The 19,480-nt window shown below is 34.4% G+C and overlaps 1 protein-coding gene across 3 annotated transcripts in view; it reads right to left on the bottom strand.

Annotated features, from left to right (window-relative positions):
- The window catches only part of CUL4A (cullin 4A), a 67,671-nt gene that overhangs the window by 11,746 nt on the left and 36,445 nt on the right, over positions 1–19,480 (bottom strand). For all 3 annotated transcript variants that reach the window (XM_056808262.1, XM_001364831.5, XM_056808263.1), the window contains 10 exons: positions 16,622–16,711; positions 14,487–14,569; positions 9,846–9,913; positions 8,413–8,531; positions 4,604–4,796; positions 2,998–3,102; positions 2,555–2,665; positions 2,356–2,441; positions 2,135–2,242; positions 1,009–1,122 (listed from right to left, as the gene is read on the bottom strand). In XM_056808262.1, coding sequence (XP_056664240.1) covers positions 1,009–1,122; positions 2,135–2,242; positions 2,356–2,441; positions 2,555–2,665; positions 2,998–3,102; positions 4,604–4,796; positions 8,413–8,531; positions 9,846–9,913; positions 14,487–14,569; positions 16,622–16,711 — 1,077 coding nt within the window. The remainder of the gene's footprint in view (positions 1–1,008; positions 1,123–2,134; positions 2,243–2,355; positions 2,442–2,554; positions 2,666–2,997; positions 3,103–4,603; positions 4,797–8,412; positions 8,532–9,845; positions 9,914–14,486; positions 14,570–16,621; positions 16,712–19,480) is intronic.

Below are 19,480 nucleotides of genomic sequence, written 5' to 3'. Positions count from 1 at the left end.
CTAAATACAAGTGCAGTTTAGCCCCATTTACTACTTTTTTCCCCTATTAAGACAAAAATCTCAGAGATTAAGTCAAATTAAAAAACAAGTTTTGCCAAATAAAACAGATGAGGTCATCTGAGTTAGTTTTGACAAAATTACTTTATCATGTCTATTTAAAATAGAGAAAATGGATTTGTGCAAAAACAATATATCAAAAGCATAGTTCAAAACAGAAGATAAGGAGATTACTGGACATATGCGTGCAAGATCATCTCTCTTTAAAAAAAAAAAAAACCCTCACCTTCCGTCTTGGAGTCAATACTGTGTATTGGCTCCAAGGCAGACGAGTGGTAAGGGCTAGGCAATGGGGGTCAAGTGACTTGCCCAGGGTCATGCAGCTAGGAAGTATCTGAGGCCAGATTTGAACCCAGGACCTCCCATCTCTAGGCCTGGCTCTCAATCCACTGAGCTACCCAGCTGCCCCTAAGATCATCTCTTTAAAAATTAAATTGTTATCAAAGCTCATGCCATTATTTCAATGTTTAAAATTTATAGCAGATAAACTAGAAAATAATTGTTTTTGATTTTTCTAATATAGAACAATAACATATATAGAACAAAACATAGCTGAGGAACATTTTGGTTATTTAATACCTTAGAAACACAGCATAAGCTTAAATTTTAATTGCAAGTATTATGTTACAGCACTAAGTTTTAACTTATTAGAAACCAATTTTTTTAAAAAGATAAAGTTATTGGTATTATTTCCCTCCTTAATTTGATAATTCCTTAAATGCTAAAATTACCAAGGGAGGAAACATAGCCTATAGTATAGAATTAAGTGTTGGTACTGAATAATTCTTTTTTTTAAAGACCCAGTTAAAGAATCTCCATAATACTCATATTTCCACTAAAAACAGAACAAACCAACTTCATTTCTTTATAATTTTTTTTAAAATCCTGATAAAATGAAGATACTTATGAAACAAAGGGTAAGCAAAATAAAGTAAAATATACTCAACATACTTCTTTGAATTCTGCTTTCAAAACAGCATGTCCCAAAGTGGTTTGCCACTGAAGTTTTCGACCACTGTGTTTTCCAAGATAAAATGTCTTAAATACTTCTTGAAGTTTAACCATCTGTCAATACAAAAGGGAAAAATTAACCTATACAAAATTTTTTACCTAAAAACAATACAATAATAGATAAAATCTGCAAGTTCTCCACAGTCCAGATTTAAATGAAAAGCCAAACATCTCGAAACTTTGATGGTAGTATTGTGATAGAAGTGTTACTGGATGAAAGTTACAATGCATGGGTCACAATAATTTTCTAACTGGAAAATTATGTGCTACCAAAAAACAGATAATTACCAGTATAAACAGCCTGATGTTTAAAAATACTTATGATTTCCCAACATTCTCTGGATTTACGTTTAAATTTTAAATAATGATTACTGATTATGCTGAAGATACTTAGAAATGTCTTGAAACTTAAATTATAAACTCTCAGTAGTCACATTTACTTAATGCAATTTTGTACAGTACACAAATCTATATACAGTTAATATTTACTTTCATTTTAATAATAACAATAACAGCTGGCATTTATATATAGAATACTGAAATTTGAAAAGTACTTTCAAATACAATCTAATTTTACAACAGTAAAGGGAAGTAGGTGCTATTATTATCACCATTTTACAGATGAAGAACCTGAAGCAGACAGAAGGTCCCAGATGCCCAAGATCATGTAGTGTCTGAGCTTAGTTTTTAGCTTAGGTATTCTGGTTCAATGGACTGGACTCTTGGTCCAGCACTCTTCACTGCATCAGCTATGATAGTAACAATGTTCAATTCTTACCTTTACAATCATCAAGTAAAGAGAAAGTCACATAGTGTAAACCATCAAAAAGAGACAGAAATCAGTGGAAGGAGAAAGCAATTATTTTCAAATTGCCCAAGCTTACCTTTTCCCAATATTTCAACTCCTGAGAGTTTGGATTTAGTAGGTGAATAATATATCATGAATGAATGATCAATAGAACAGTAGCATGTTTGTGTGTGCAGGAGGTTACACTAAGATGGCAGCTCTTGGACATACTATATCAACAGATGTGCTATAAATAATACTTCTATTTAGAACGCTTACCTCTGGTGTTAAATGCACTTCCATGGGTGTGTAGGTTGGCCAGTATCCCATAGTGAGTATATTTACTGTCAGGTCTATATTACCTGGGTCACTTTGATTCTGCATGTACTAAAAACAAATATAGATGTTCACTATTTTAAAAATATTTTTTCCCCTTTATTCAAACACAGAGAATACATCTAAAATACCATTTACCCTTCTACTGGGTCAATAAAACATACCTGTTTAAATTGAATCATAATATCTTTAGAGAGTTCCATATCCTTAAACATCCCTTCCAACTTGCTGGTGAAAGCAGCACCACATTCTGTCTCAAAAGTAAAAGGATTGTAAGATATAGAAAAGAAGTAAAAATAATCATTGTGAAGAATTTCTAAGAGTAAAGATGGGAAAGAATATCTTATTATTGCAAGTGCTTACCATGTTTTAGTTTTGACAACATAGACTTTTCAGCATCAACAGAAGCACTTTTTCCAACAAGGAGTCTTTTTGCCAAATCTTTCTTATAAAATGCCTCAAAAACATCTTTACCTGTTTGTGAATCAAAATAAGAATAGTAACATCATGGTTATAAAAAGGAATTAATATTCAAAGCTATTTGAATGGTACTTATTTAGGAATAAAACTAACCTTTTACAACATTTGAATTAATGTACTAACAGTTCCCTTTGCAAGGGCCACAAAAATCGAGTTTTCTTTTCTTCTTCAATTTCTTATTAAAATTGATATTATTTACATGTGCCTGACCTTGTTAGATCAATAAAGTAATACAAATAAAAATCAGGCCTTTATATTTAAATTTTAATCCACAATTAAAATTTCTTAAGATACAATTTTGTTCAATGTAAAATGTTATTTCTTACCATGAATAAATCTGAATATTATCATGATTTTGTCAAGAATTCTTTCTAGTTCTTCATCTGTTGCTTCTTTATTACCAGCTCTTAGCTTGGAATCAACGTGTTTTGCTGAGATCAAAATAATTGAAAATTATTTTTATATGCATTTAAAATATAGAATTCAAAGTCAGAAAAACATAATATGACCAAGTATCATGTTGAAATAGATTTGTGGTTCAGATCTATGATTTCATTGGTGTAGGGAATTCCCTGTGAGGAATGAAACTTCCTGCATCAACACAGATAGCCAATTCTTCAGCATCTAATGGTCTAAGAGAATTGCCTGGAATCATGAGGGTAGGAGGTTTGCACAGGGAGTCCCCCAAGTATCATAGGAGATTTGAACTATGTTCTTTTGACTCTAAAATGTTTCTATACATTACATTATTATTAATATACTGTAAAATAGAAAATATTTTCCTATTTTATAATACTCTTCACTTGGTTGTTAAAAAATTAGTAAGAGGGCAGCTGGGTGGCTCAGTAGATTGAGTCAGGCCCAGAGACAGGAGGTCCTGGGTTCAAATCTGGCCTCAGACACTGCCTAGCTGTGTGACCCTGGGCAAGTCACTTAATCCCCATTCCTTATCACTCTTCTGCCTTAGAACCAAAATCCAGTATTGATTCTAAGATGGAAGGTAAGGTTTTAAAAAAAATCAGTGAGTAATATTTTCAAAGAAAAGTTTGAATAAAGGGGGTTTAATATTTTTCCTCCAAGCTCTAAGTGGATAAAAGAAAAATTGGTAATTATGCCCTGGTGTGCTATAATATTTTGAAAATGACAATGATTCTTTAATTTCTGACTTCCTCAGGGAAAAGGGGCTTTCTTTGGGTTTTGGGTTCAGCTACACATACATGTAAAAGTTTTACATCTAAGAAAACTTAATTCTTCAGATAAAAGACAAAGAGCACTTTTGGACAGAGAGGGACAGTAAGTAGGAAAACCCAGGGGAATATTTAATTATAGAAACCAATGACGGTAGAGAATATAATAAAGCAAGTAATTTTCCTGAATGATACATACATTTAAGAAAATATTTTATGAACTTAAAAAAATTTTTTCTAAATAAGGAAGCTTCTAGAGATCTTGAATTAGAATTCTAACATCAGTGGTTATTTTATAAAGCAATCCTAATAAAGTTCTCTCTAGCTGGTTAGGCTGGGAAATCATATACAATTTGGAACAGTTAGTATTCATAAGCTATAGCTGTGAAGTTATTATACCTTATACAAGAAATATTTTGTGTCCAAGTTAGTCTTAAGTGGGCAACAGACACTCATCATTCCACTGATTATTTCTACTTTTGGAAACAACACAAATTTCTTAATGGAATTCTTATGTACTTATGAATTCTACTTTACTAATTCAAGGCTTTCTCTAAAAATCCAAGTCTTTACGGCAACAAGGGTACAACACCTTTTTCTTCAGAAAGAGAATTTTATTTCTAGAATAAATCTCATGCATATTTTATATTATGCTTCAACTAATTTGTCTTCTGCTCGAATTTTCCTCTATTTTTTTTTCTAAAAGACATTTCAAAGATGTTTCATAAAAGTATTTTTTTCTTACCAATTAGTTCTGCAGGCTTATTTGGTCTCTTGTTGATAAATGTTTCAAAGGATTCTTTCATCAAGTTGATAAATTTCTCATTTTTCTGAAAGCATATTTCTATGATGTGGTCCACTTTATCCTTAAAATCTAGCAGTTCTTGTACCATATCTTTGTCTTTTTCAGGATTAACTACTATTGTTGTTCCAAAAGTCTGGAAAAACAAATGAATAACAAATCATCAGTGAGTATATGGCATCTAAAATTATTTTCTTATACTTACATGAAAAATACAATTTAAAATAGAGGCATTTACAAATGCATTTCTAATATTAAATTAGTTTCATATTGAAACCACTTTCCAAATTCAGTATTTGAATGCTAAATCTGAAGTAATTTTAAAATGCTAAAAAATTCTGCAGTCTATCAAGAACATTCATTAAAACAAATTTAAAGAAAAAAGATATACTTACTAAACTAAATCATTCTTAAGTAGTTGAAAATAAGGACAAATTTATGGTTCAATTTCTTATATAACTTTCATACTATGAAAGTTAACTATTTTGATAAATGTTTCTAAAAACAAATTTCTTCTTTTAAGAATTATTAGTCAGTCAAGTGTGGTGGCATACACCTATAGTCTTGATTGGGGGAAACTGAGACTGGGCACTCTTAGCCACAGCAAAGACTGGGCATCTACACTGAGCCCAGCCACAATATGTTGATCCTCTGAACAGGTGTACCACTAAGTTGCCTAGGAAGGAGTGAACTGGCCAGGATGGAAATTGAGGTTAAAACATTCCTTCCAATCAATACTGAGAACAGACCTATTGATTTGCAACTGCACTTCCAGACTAGGTGAGGAAAGGAAAGAAGGAATAAAACTGTTCCATTTGGCAATTGAGGAAAAGTTTTAAATCTTATATATGTTTTAATTCCTTAGAATTTTGAATATAGAATCTCTTTCAGAGTTATTTACCGAAAAGATTCCCCTCACAATGTCTACTCTTTCTTCTGATTCTAGTTGCATTAGTGTTATTTGTACACTGGTTCTTTTTTTTTTTTTAAATATATTTTATTTGATCATTTCCAAGCATTATTCGTTAAAGACATAGATCATTTTCTTTTCCTCCCCCCCACCCCCCATAGCCGACGCGTAAGTCCACTGGGCATTAGATGTTTTCTTGATTTGAACCCATTGCTTTGTTGATAGTATTTGCATTAGAGTGTTCATTTAAAGTCTATCCTCTGTCATGTCCCCTCAACCTCTGTATTCAGGCAGTTGCTTTTTCTCGGTGTTTCCACTCCCACAGTTTATCCTTTGCTTATGAATGATGTTTTTTTCCTCCTGGATCCCTGAAAGTTGTTCAGGGACATTACACCGCCCCTAATGGAGAAGTCCATTACGTTCTATTATACCACAGTGTATTAGTCTCTGTGTACAATGTTCTCCTGGTTCTGCTCCTCTCGCTCTGCATCACTTCCTGGAGGTTGTTCCAGTCTCCATGGAACTTCTCCACTTTATTATTCCTTTGAGCACAATAGTATTCCATCACCAACATATACCACAATTTGTTCAGCCATTCCCCAATTGATGGGCATCCCCTCGTTTTTACACTGGTTCTTTTTTAATGAAAACATAAGACTATAAGTTTAAGAAGTGGAATTAAAAATATCTTATGTCTTAAAAAAAACAAAACCAGTTTAAAGCCACAAGAATAGTCTTTATATATGGCATGAGCAGAATCACTAGTTCTTTTAATCACACAGGCCTATGCAATGACTAATGATAATTTGCAATGTCATCTTAGAATATGAATTAAAGAGTTCAAATCCATCACAACTGTCTACTCTAAATATTAAGACTCTGAGCAAACACTAACAGTAACTCTGAAAACTAAGAGAAGAAGCTAAGATAGTGAAGTACAGTGAGCTTTCCCTCAAAATTCCCACAAAGAGGTCTAGAAAATGCACCAGATAAAATCTTGATGGGGAAATTCAAGATAAAGTCACAGCGAGTCATTTGTCCAGCCCAGATTAGAAAGAGAAGAAAGAGAGAGACATTTATAGACATTGGGGTACACGGTCTATCTGGAGAGCAGGCTTATATGAATCAGCATTCCAGCTTTAGGTACCTCAACAAGAGAACAGGTCCTAGACTCAAAAAGCAGGCCAAGTCAACTAGAATTACTAGAGAGATTTAGAAAAGAGTTAAAAACTGTTTTTATAAATTAAATGACAGTGGAAGAGGAAAAAATTGGAAAAGAGAGCTATAGAAGAAAGAATTGGAAAGGGAATAGCTTGGAACAGGAGGAGCAAAACCGTGTCAAAACAATAAAACTCTCTGAAAATTAGAATGAACTCTTATGAAAAAAAATTATGAAAAGGCAAAAGACTGAAAGATTAGAAAATGTAAGGAATCTTATAGAAAAACAAATGATTTAGGGGGCAAGTAAGTGGCTTGGTATTCTAAGAAAAATGGCAAGGATTTTTATAAAAATAAACAATGTTATTTGGAAAAAGATAGAGAAAAAAATTTTTTAAAAAAATCTTTAGCCTACTAGAATATGCTTATAGATATCCTACCTACTTCAAGAAATTTTAAAAGAAACCTGTAAGGATCGCTTAGAACAAGAGGGCTAAGAAGAAACAGAACAACCCATTGGTTATCTCAATCCTCAAATGAAAAATCCCAGAATCATAAAGAAAATCCAGAGCTACTAGAACAAAGAAAAAATACTGCAAGCAGCCAGAAAGATAGAAATCTTAAAGAGCCACAGTCAAGATCACACATGATTTAGCAGCCACCACTCCAGGAAGGAATTAATTAGGCTTATATCCAATAACAGGTTTTGAGTATTATCTAATAGGGAGGAAAAACCTTTAATGAAATAGAGGTCTGCCTAAGAATTCTTGATGAAACGATTAGAGCTAAAGAGAAATTTTGAAGTTCAAAAACACAGGAACACAAACAATCACAAGGTATTAAATGAGGATAAACTGATTACTTTCAAATATGGGGAGATGATACATATGTCCATTCTGGACCCTATCATAATCAGGAGTCACAAAGAATCCAGTTAAACAGAGATTAAATAGAAAGCCTGAGAGTAGTTATTATGTTTTGATCTTAAAGAGGTGGGTACAGAAACATTTCACTCAATAGGGAAATAGGAGGGAAATATGAAAAGGAAGAAAAGGAAGAGAGATTAAAGAAAGGATTAATTCTAAGCGAAATGAACTCTAAGGATGTACAAAAATGTTGAAAAGGACCAAAGAATGAGAATATGAGTGGGAGTTCATCAATTATAGAAAATAGCTGATTTATTTATGGTATATAAAAGAACTTCTGAAAAGATGGTTTCAGAGAACCTTGAGAAAACTTGTATGAACTGATAGAATGAAGTGAAAAGAACCAAAACAATTTATACAACTGCAAAGACAAACATAAAAGAATGAAGGACTCTCTAACACTGTAACCAACTTCAGAGGACTAAATAAGAAACAGGCCTTCCACAACTTAAGAGAGCAAAGAATGAGGCATATGTGTGATGTATGCAACTATATATTATCTATTAGGGTGTATATACAGATACATTTATATATTTTTTTGGACATGGCCAGTGTGAAAATTTGTTTCCCTTGACCACAAATGTTTGTAACAAGGGATTTGTTTTTCTTTCTTTCTCAACTGGCTGGGATGGGGTGGTGGGAGGTCAGAGGACAGATTATTGCTGACTGAAAAAATGTCTATAACTATAAAAATATACAATTTCTAAATTTCATTTTTGGAATACTGCCAAGCATTTTCCAGTGTCTATCTGAAATACCTTGATGTATTCACTCCAGTGCTGCAGTAATATTTGTTGCCCTCCTTTTACTCGACTGAACAATTGGTACATCTGTGTGAGATCAGGCACTCTGTTTTCATCAAGCAAATTATCAAGTCCTAAAATGAAGTAAAGAAATAAAATTTAACATGTAATAGTTATAATTTGGTATACAAGGCCACACTTTTAATTCCTGCTGCTAGGGAAGCTGAGATGAGAAGATCACTTCTGCTCAGGAATCTGGGAAAAACCTTTTATTAGTACGAGAATATTTATCTTGGAGTTTTTAACACTATCAGCAATAACAAAATTTATTAGAAAGGGATTCCAACTTGGACCCAGTGCAACCCAGGCCCAATTCAAATATCAATTTATTCTCTTGGGTTATCTGTGGCAGAATTTAAAAAAAGAAAAAAGGTATTTCATTATTTAGCTGCTAATTATTTGAATTATTCCTTTAGAACTCTAAATTTTTAGAAAAATAAACCAAATGTTTACAATTCTAGAAAATTAAAATCCCACAGATAATTTTAGATATGCTCCTGAATCTTTCAGACAAATTAATTCTAAACATTAGGGAACTTTCACCTAACTACTACATTATCTTCTCCAGCCCCACAAAACAATTCTTTGACTTGTAGATTGACTTAGATAACAAACAAATCTCACTAATCTTTATTTTAAGTTATTTTATTTCTCTTTGATAGCTCTATTAACTTTTAATTTGTAGTTTTTCTACACCTGAATTTTGGTGTGGGCATTAGATTCTATTTTACTTTTATGATGTAATTAGGTTATAGCAACAATAACTCATTACCATCCTTTTGCCTTTACATTGCAAAAGGGTGAAAAAATACCTCTTGGGACCTTTAAGCACAGAGATCATTTGGCACAAATAGAAAGTTAACAAATCTGTCTTTAGTTTTCTCCCACATTTTAATTTCTGAGCTTCTCCTTCCCTCTGGACCTAGAATAATTCTTAGGATAGGTTTTTACCACTTATGTTGGAACCACCACCATATTCCAAGTTGTGTTTATAAAACAAAAAACACTATGCCTAAGTACTTATGTCTCTTATAGAATAAAAGCTCCTTGAGGACAGGCGCTGTTGGTTTTGGAGTTTTTTTAATCTTTATATAATCTTTCTATTCCCCCCCCCCCCCCCCCCCTGCACCTATCAAAATGCCTGGCACACAGAAGACACTTAATGAATACTAGATTGATTCATAGAATGTCAAGACTGGAGGAGACCTAGAAATCTTGTTTTTCATGTTATAGACAAAATCATTCAGTTCCTAACTTTTCTAACAATGAGTAGCACAGCTGAAACAAGATTTCACAGCTCAGGGTTCTACTTCATCAAGCTACTTCACTCATGAATAAATGTATAGAATATGAAGGACATAATTTATATTAGTGCCTGAAAACTTTACCTTTTTGTAGAATCGCTGTTAAATGTTCACCTAAAAGCTGTTTCTCCACACAAGCAATTAGTGGTTTTCTGTATAGGGCAGAAAATGAAAGATATTAGAAATATTATAAGGCTTAAAGAAAATGATACACTATTCCATGTGAAAAGTGGAGCTTTCTGTCTCTGAAGCAAATATAGTAAATGTCTATTAATCTAGAACCCAAAGAATTAGAAACTCAAATCACAAAAAAATCTTGTTGAATATTGTTGAATATTGAGAATTGCTTGCTCATAAAGACTAAAGAACTCTAAGACTTTGAAGTCACTTTTTAATCATTAAAAAATTAAAATACATTTCACATGAGTGTTTTTTCAGAAATTTTATTCTATTTTAGTTCTCTGAAAAGTCATCCACATATGGTATATATTAAAACTAAGTTAACCAGAACACTCAGATACTGAGAATACATCATTCCCCATGATTCTGGAAAAAGAGCAGTATAATATTAATAGTAAGGACCACAGAGCTCCAAATAATAAAGGCAACATACAAACATTTAAAAAATAATATTTAATTAGTAAGTTATTAATATGCAGAGTATTAACTTATAAGGAAACTACAACATAAATATAAAGTGAATTTTCTGTTAAGATTATAATAAAATTATATGAAGTTCAAAAGAAAATTTTTACAAGCCTCTGTCCAGCAAAAAAACCAAACCAAAACAAAAACCAAACCAAACCAAACCAACCAACAAAAAACCCAGAGAGGAAAACGTTTAAACAACAGGCCTACTAACATTTAGGGGAAGTTTTTTTTTCTAATTTAATATTATTTCCGTACCAATAAGGCAAAACTCTTATAGTTAATTTTATAAACATTCATAATTTACAGTGTCTTAGGGACAAAAAAGATTTGAGAAAGACAATTCCTGAGTGAGAAGAATATGCATTCTAATAAAACTGTCTTTATGTCAGCATTGTCAAAGAAATTTCCGTTACAGATATAAGTCCATTGATGAGTCTAGATAGCTTATATTGGAAGGTGTGGGGAGGTAGGATCCCAAACATCTGGAGATAGCAATCAGTACTTTGAGACTCATTTGGACTCTCTCTTTAATTCCCATTACAGCTTTTTGGGTCACAACTATGTAGGCTTTCCCAAGTTTCCTAGATTAAGAAAGTGCTTTTTGTTGCCTGAGACTAGACTCCTCCTTGAAGAGAGCTCCCTGCCAGCAGCAGTCATGCTCTGTGTGTTGCTAAGTCATTATTTTCCCACTTCTATTTCACAAGATAGAATTCTTTTATTTTTAGCCTTTAAAGTTTATTTATTTTAGAATATTTTCCCATGGTTATGATTCATGTTCTTTCCCTCTCCTTCTCCCACCCCCCTCCCATAGCCAATGAGCAATTCCACTGGGTATTAAATGTGTCATTGACCAAGATCTATTTCCATATTGTTGATATTTGCATTAGGATGTTCCTTTAGTGTCTACATCCCCAACCATATCCCCTTGACCCATGTGATCAAGCAGTTGTTTTTCTTCTGTGTTTCTACTCCCACAGTTTTTCCTCTGAATGTGGATAGTGTTCTTTCTCAAGAGACCCTCAGAATTGTTCTGGATCATTGCACTGACAATAATGGAGAAGTCCATTACATTCAATTGTGCCACAGTGTATCAGTCTCTGTGTACAATGTTTTCCTGGTTCTGCTCCTTTCACTCTGCATCACTACCTGGAGGTTGTTCCCGCCTCCATGGAATTCCTCCACTTTATTATTCCTTTGAGCACAATAGTATTCCATCACCAACATATACCACAATTTGTTCAGCCATTCCCCAATGGAAGGGCATCCCCTCATTTTCCAATTTTTGGCCACCACAAAGAACCCAGCTATGAATATTCTTGTACAAATCTTTTTCCTTATTATCTCTTTGGGGTACAAACCCAGTAGTGCTACAACTGGATCAAAGGGCAGACAGTATTTTATCGCCCTTTGGGCATAGTTCCAAATTGCCCTCCAGAATGGTTAGATCAATTCACAACTCCACCAGCAAAGCATTAATGTCCCAACTTTGCCACATCCCCTCCAACATTTATTAACAAGATAGAATTCTAACAGGAGAAAATATTTAGATCTCCAAATTCAAGGACTCCACTAGATCCATTTTGAGGCACAGTGAAGCCTCTGGGCTGTTCCTTCTATTAGATTACTGCTCAATGTTGTCAATCCACACATTAGACCTTGTGTCAGGAAGATCTGGGTTCAGATCCAGCCTCATATATGTACTAGTTGTGTGACCTTGGGCTAGTCACCTACAAGTTGCTGCCTCAGTTTCCTCAACTGTAAAATGGGAACAACAACAGTATCTTCCCTTCCAGGGTAATTTTGAGGATCAAATGAGGTAAAGTTTGTAAAGTACTCTGCAAATTTTAAAGTGCAAAATATTTTCAGTTATTAAACCCCCCCCCCCAATCTCTAAGGTGAACTAATTGGTATAAACGGTTGCATTCTATTTGCTTATTTTTCTCATTTCTCATCTTGAAATTCCCCATATAAACTGATTTTCATGGCCCTTCCTACTTTAGTCACAGCTTGTTACAAAGTGCTTTATATACATTATCTTATTTGATTCTCACTGCAATCCAGAGAGGTATTATTTACTTTATAAACAAAGAAATTAAGGCTGGTAAAGTAAGCTAGTAAATGATCAAAAGCTTCTACTTTATTCTATCATTCTTTCCTTTACAGTAACAATGTTCTGAAACAGAGCATCCTGTTTTTCAGAGGCTCCAAAGGATCTGTGATTAGAAAAATCAATTCCAAAGAAGATAGTGATCTTAATAAAAAAGTGACTGAGAAAAGGAAAAGAAAAGACTAATAAAATCAATTTACTCATTTCTGTAAGTTATGGTTTTTGTTTTATTTTTAAGCAGATTGAATTATGGGGTTAAAAAAAAGGAGGATCAAAAGCACCTAAGAGACAAAATATTTAAAGAAACTTAATCAGAAGAAAGAAAGTGAGAAGATATGTCTATGGACGAAATCTCCTAACCTATACAAGTGAATCTAGATTCTATGTGTGGGGATGACAGTGGTAGGTTGTACAAATGGGAAGAAAGGAGGTAAGAGAGGGGAAAACAATATAGGTCCACCAATTCCACAGGTATATAGTAAGGAGATAATGCTCTTTTAGTCTCTCATCACAGGCTATATGGTAGCAAGACAAAAGTAATGGAGACTGAGATGAAGGGACCTGAAGTGAGAGGGTGTCCTAGTCTAAAAGAGAAAAGGACACAACAGGGCTTCCTTCAGGGATCATCAATATTTCTAAAAGCTCAGCAGCAAACAGAGTGGGTAGATGAATTTACAAAGACAGTAATATTAAAAAACAAAACAAAAACACAAGATATAAGAAATTCCAATTTGGTTCTTCAGAAACTTTACCCTCATGATGCATTAAGAAGAAAAAAAAATAAAGCTACAACTAGAGTGAGGGTTAGAAATAAAAAGAGAAATGAACAGTGTAAGTAAAATAAAAAAGCTTGAGAAGGAGCAAGATCAGGGAGTGTTTGTGGGAATGGAGCAACATAAAGGTAGTTTAAGGAAACTCAAAGGAATAAAATATTGACTTAAAAGAGGAAGGGGATAAAAATATAAAAGAAATAAACTGAGGTAGCCTAATAATCACATTTTTAATATAAATGGCTTAAACAATGCAATAAAATAAGAGGGGAGCACCTGATGAAAAACAGAAAACTAAAATCCCATGAAAATGAAAGGTACAGTATTATTGTAGGCACTCAGTCACATCTGTTGACTAATGAAGTTCAAACTCACTGATGTGGTAAGAGATTGACAGATAGAGGTTTGTATAATGAATGCTATTTTCTAGCTCCCCACCAGTTTAAGGGGGGCAAAATCAGGCATGACAGTACTGACTTATATTCCCTATTACCTGTGTAGTTGGGATTGGCAGATTGCTTGGGCTTTGAATATGCCTGGCACCTAAACTAAGTTCTGCATCAACATGTAGAGTCCCTGGGATCAGGGAACCACCAGCTTGCCTAAGGAGGGGTGAAATGACCTATGCCAGAAAAACAGAGCAGTCAAAGTTTCAGTGGTGGTCAGTAGTGGGATCAAGCTTGTAGGCAGCTCCTGTGCTTCCAATCTAGGTAAGAGGGCAGAGACCTAGTTTTTTTGTTTTTTAAAGGATTGGGGGAATTAGTAAATATGGAACTGAAGATTCACTATTCGATGTACGCCTAATTGAACTGATATTCAACAACATCTTGTAAATTCCAATTGAGTCCCATCAATTATGCCTGGGTCTCTTTTTATCTAGAACTTTTAAAGATGAGAAATAGCTCAGCATGAATTAATTTCCTTGAAAACAGGGAACTCCTGACATTAGGCCAAATAGGTATCTATCCACACTGTATAAATGTAAAAGTGATATTAAAGCTCTGTAGCTCCAATCCATACCATTGCCATCCAATTTGCTGATTTCTTGAAAACAAATTTCACCTCATTAGGACTTATGAAGCATTCACAAGGTTAATGTTACTAAGTGTTAACCATGTGGCCTATATAGATTATACTATTACCACCAGCACCACTCAGAATTACCATACAAAACGAGAGAAAACAAATAATACTCACTGTGTGCTGTGATCTAAATATGTTATTACTCTGTCTCCTTCTTCTTCTAAACGTTTGTTTACATGGTTAAGGTATTCCGGGACCTTTCAAACAAAAAATGCCAAGAAATCAATGATGTCACAGAAATAATGTTAAAATTGTCATTGATTTCTATAATCACTTTCTTCTGGGAATTTAAAAAAATCCTATCATTTTCCTCAAAATGATTTTAGAGATTAAGTTAGGAACAAAATGCTAGGATTTTAGAATTATAGTTTTAGAGCAGTAAGAGGCCTAAGGAGTTATCTGATACGATTCCCTCATTATATAGATGAAGAAGACCAGAGATGTGAAGAGACTTTCCCAAAGTCATATATAATACTAACTTGTAATTCACAATTTGAACCTGGGTTCTTTGACTCCAAATCCAAACATTTTTTCTTTTATTTTTCAATTAACAAAGATTTATTTTCTCTTTTACACATTCCCTCTCCAATTTCCTTCCCTACACTCTCCCACCACTACTTTTATTGCCAACACTCTCTCCCTTTTTCCTCTTGGTTTTATCATTAAAATGCATTTTGAGGAAGCTTTGCTGCGCATTGTTTCCATCATAGTGCCATGAAATACATGGGCTTTTTTAAACTGTCCTTGGGCTGTGTGGATTAGGTATTGGACAAGATGCTGAGAGCTAAATTTACTTATCTGTCTATATTTTATGTGAGATTCCATGGGCTTCCTATGACTTGATAAAAAAAAAACAACTCATTTGTTTATGTGTGCCAGTAAACAACTTATTGAATCAGAAGATACAAGACCAAAATGCTATACTTCTCATTCCATTTAACATCTGCTTTGCTGCAGAGCTGATAAAAAACAGGCTCTCTAACGTAGTATTAGGCTTCTCTTATCTACTTTTCTACTCTTAAAACTTCTTAAAGGAAAACCGGTTGGAGTATCACTTCTTAAAGGGAAAAAACTTTGTTCCTCAGCAGCTAGACAGCAAAGTTCTGATATGGAATTTTCTTGGCCAAATGAAGAGAAAACCACATAGCTAAGGTCCCCAGACAACCACAGAGTGACATTTTGGAGATAAGTTCAAAGGATTTGCTTAACCATGCCATTTGCAAAGAAACCACTTTCAGGGCAGAGCAGTCTGAAAAAAAGTAACAAAATGATCAGAATTCAGAAGACTTGAGTTTCCAGGACCAGTTCCTGCCACTAATTAGCAGAGTGACCCTGCATAACTCACTTCATTTCTCATCACCTAGAAAACTGGAGATGTGTTGAACTAGATGACCTATAAGTTCCTTTTCAACACAAATACTGATTCTAAGAGTATTTTGTGGGAAAATTTTTAGTTTCTATTTTAATTCTTTTTGAATTCTAAACTCATATAATGAAAACATTGGCTCTGGAATCCCAGGACCTGGTTTCAAATTCCATCTCTCCTATTTATTACATGAATGATGTTGGGGCAAGTCACATCTATGGGTCTCATCTAAAATGAGGGGTTTGGGCAATATGGCTGTGGAAGTCTATTCCAGCTCCAGATCTATGATTCTATGACTCTTTCATCTATTTCATTTTTTAATATTTAGCATTTTAAATTTTTATTAATGAGTCAATTTCGTCTGACTCTCTGTGACTCCATTTGGGTTTTCTTGGCAAAGATACTGGAGTGGTTTGGCATTTCCTTCTCTAGTTCATCTTACAAATGAGGAAACTGAGGCAAACCAGGTTAAATGACTTGCCTAGGGTCACACAGTATCTGAGGTAGGATTTGAACTTCAGTGAGTCTTCTTAACTCTAGGCCCAGTGCTCTGCCCATTGAGTTATCTAGCAGCCCCCAAGCATTTTTTATACTTTTGCATTTATTCCTTTTTAGTGTTATCTTATTGAATTTCTGTTTTGAGGAATATAATAAAAAGTTTTCAATTAATAAGGAAATATATAGTTTATATCAATGGCACATCAATTAATTACATCTCTTGGGATAGTTTTGTTTTTAGCTACAGACCAAAATCCTATTTTTGTCATAATGGCTGTAAAAAAAGGTTTCAGAAGTGTGTTTGCCAAGTGCAATTGTATTAAAATTAGAAGTATAAATTTTGAAATGAAACAAAAGCCATTATGGTTATATTTTATTTTCTTACCTCTCTTTCTTGCATTAGTCTTTGGCCTTCTGCAGCATATAAACAATTAGTTTCTTCCAAGAATTTCTGCTCAAATGAATCTTTATAGACCTAAAAAATTAATAGTATTTAGTGACAAAAAGTTAAAGATCTTTGTTTCGGTTTTAAGTTTGAGGTTACATAATAGATTCTGGGAAAAACAAGAGTAAATTAAAAGTTAAAAGTGACTAAGAAATCAGCTACTTTTCCATGTGTATGCTCTTTTATTTACTACTGAACCCTTGCCTCCCCCAGTAGCAGGTACCACTATGGCACTCTAAAATAGTTCTTTTAAATAATTCCAAAATGCGTTGCCACTTAAACACCTGGTGGCATGATGAACCAGCTCAGACTCTTGATAGAGAGATAAGTATATATCTAAATGTTGGCTTCCAAATGTCAAAATATCCTGGCAAGAGATGTTCAGCTGAATGACAAAGATATCTATATCTATATATGTGTGTATGTATACAAATCTAAAAAATATTATTGCTTCAAATAAGGAACCAATGTCTGCATCAACAATGGTACAAAATTTGATACTTGTTCCTGGATGATCAAAATTTAGAAAATAAGATTCTTAAAATTAGTCTTTAAAGAGGCAGACCTGAGAATATAAAAGGCATGGGCTAGGGATCTTGACAAGGCAAAACAAACAAACAAATAAAAAAACTTGTGGTATTTTAGAAAAGAGATAGAAGTTTTAATTTTCCTCCTCAAGAATTCTCCAGTTTATATTTGTCCAGAGAAGACATTAGCTGAATTTCAACACTATTTTCTAATGAATGGTTATCCCACTGATATAGAAGGAATACTCTACTCCCTTACCCATACTTTCTGTCTTTCTATCAATCTTAAGACAGAAGAGCAGCAAGTTCTAGAGAATAGGGGTTAAGTGACTTGTCTAGGGTCAAATAGCTAGGAAGTACCTGAGGCTAGATCTGAATCCAGGCCTGGCACTCTATCCACTATGCTACTCAGCTGTCCACAAACTCCCTTTGTAAAAGAAGTAATCAGTGAGCTATTGACCAAGTCTGGCAGAAGATGGGTTAAAAAATATTGTTGTTTTTGGCTTCCTTCTCCTTTATATTCAGAAGCAGAACTGAACATCTTCCTGCCAATGCTAAGTGCAAATCTCATCAAGGCATTATTGCTATGAATTTCTTAATGTTATCCTGTAATATTTAACAACCCAAATATAGGAAACTGGAGCTACCACTAAAATGGACTGCCTGGAGGGTAAATAGAGGAGAGGAATAAAGGACAAACTTTGAATTCATGGTGAGATGTAGTCAAAATATATTAAGATGACTGTAAATTTGGCTAAGTCATTTTATATGTGGAACATTTCTGTGTTAACATTTAGGAGTTAGTTCAGGCAATCAGAGAAAGGGTCTGAAGTTCTGGTTGTAATTTTCTTCTATTTGGCTTAAAAACACTCCAATCAGACTATTCACACTTATAGAAACAGTGGTGGGTTTAGAAGAAAAATAAACCCATTATTTTTGAGGTAGCATGCAGTTTGGCATATTACCAATTCTGGTTAGTTAGCGCTTTATTCAACCTATTTATGCCTCTAGTTACGAAAACTGTGTCTCATAGCAGTGTATCAGAAGCCACAAGATGGGTACTTACACATGAAAGCAAATCTTCTGAGTTTTACCATGAAGTGAGTAATCCTGTAGACCCCTCTTATGGGAGATAGGGGGGTAGAGTAGACCCCCAATGAATGCCCGAAATGACAGCTAATACCATACCCCATACACGGCTCTCACTTTCAACTTTCTGCCTAGTACTCGGTTCTCTTCTCACCTTCTGAGGCCTCCCACCAACTCACGCACACATGGATGCATGTACACGTCCAAAAACAACGCCCTAAAAACCCACCTCCAAGTGAAAGCAGAAGACCTCACTCTAACCAGCCAGACCACAGGGAACGGAAACCATGGATAAATGGATGGGGGAAGAGGGACTACTGTATTTACTCCAGGGTGGTAAGTGAGGAATCTACCACCTCCCCGGAGTTGAACTGTGGAAGAAAGGGGATTTGGGTCCTATCTGTTCTTAGGAAATAAAGACAGAGGGACAGCTGGGTGGCTCAGTGGATTGAGAGTCAGGTCCAGATGGGAAATCCTGGATTCAAATCACTGGGTGACCCTGGGCAAGTCACTTAACCCCACTGCCTAGCCCTTACCGCTCTTCTGCCTTAGAACCAATATATAGTAGTGATTCCAAGATGGAAGGTAAAAGCTAAAAAACAACAACAAAAACCAAGACAGAATTAAAAATACATATATAAGACTTCTGTCCCCATCCCCACAAGCCATTAACTCTACAAAGGAACTCTTGTTTTGCACGGATGGCCCTTCATAGATATTAATCGTGTTTCGGTTAGTGGCTTCGTTACTTATGTAATGTCTTTCTAGGTCCCACCTAATCACCCAAGAATGATTAATTCAGTATATTTCAGAGAACTATTTACATAATCTTGTGTACATTACCATACACTAATTCTTTTAAAATGACTAATCTATGTACAGCAAAAGACAATTCTGCGCTTAGAAGGCTGCCAGAAAGGAGGCAAGCTATCTACTTTCACATCCTTTATTCCAGTAAAAAGCTAAATTTCATACCCAATTAAATAATCACTGTATCTAATGAGAAGTGACTTCTTCTAATCCACAATGCAGAAATAGTAAGCTGAAGCATAGAAAAGGGTTCCCCAACAACCTAGAAGCCTCTCCCAGTACAAGCAGAGACTGGCTAGAGAATCTCAGGCAGCAGGAGCGAAGGGCTCCCCTTAGAAAACTCCAAGGAGGTCAGAAATCCCTGCTGTGAACC

Source organism: Monodelphis domestica, chromosome 8 (genome assembly GCF_027887165.1).
Source record: "Monodelphis domestica isolate mMonDom1 chromosome 8, mMonDom1.pri, whole genome shotgun sequence".
NCBI classification, from domain to species: domain Eukaryota; kingdom Metazoa; phylum Chordata; class Mammalia; order Didelphimorphia; family Didelphidae; genus Monodelphis; species Monodelphis domestica.
The sequence above is the reverse complement of the archived record's forward strand: the minus strand, read 5'-3'. Positions and strand labels throughout refer to the sequence as shown.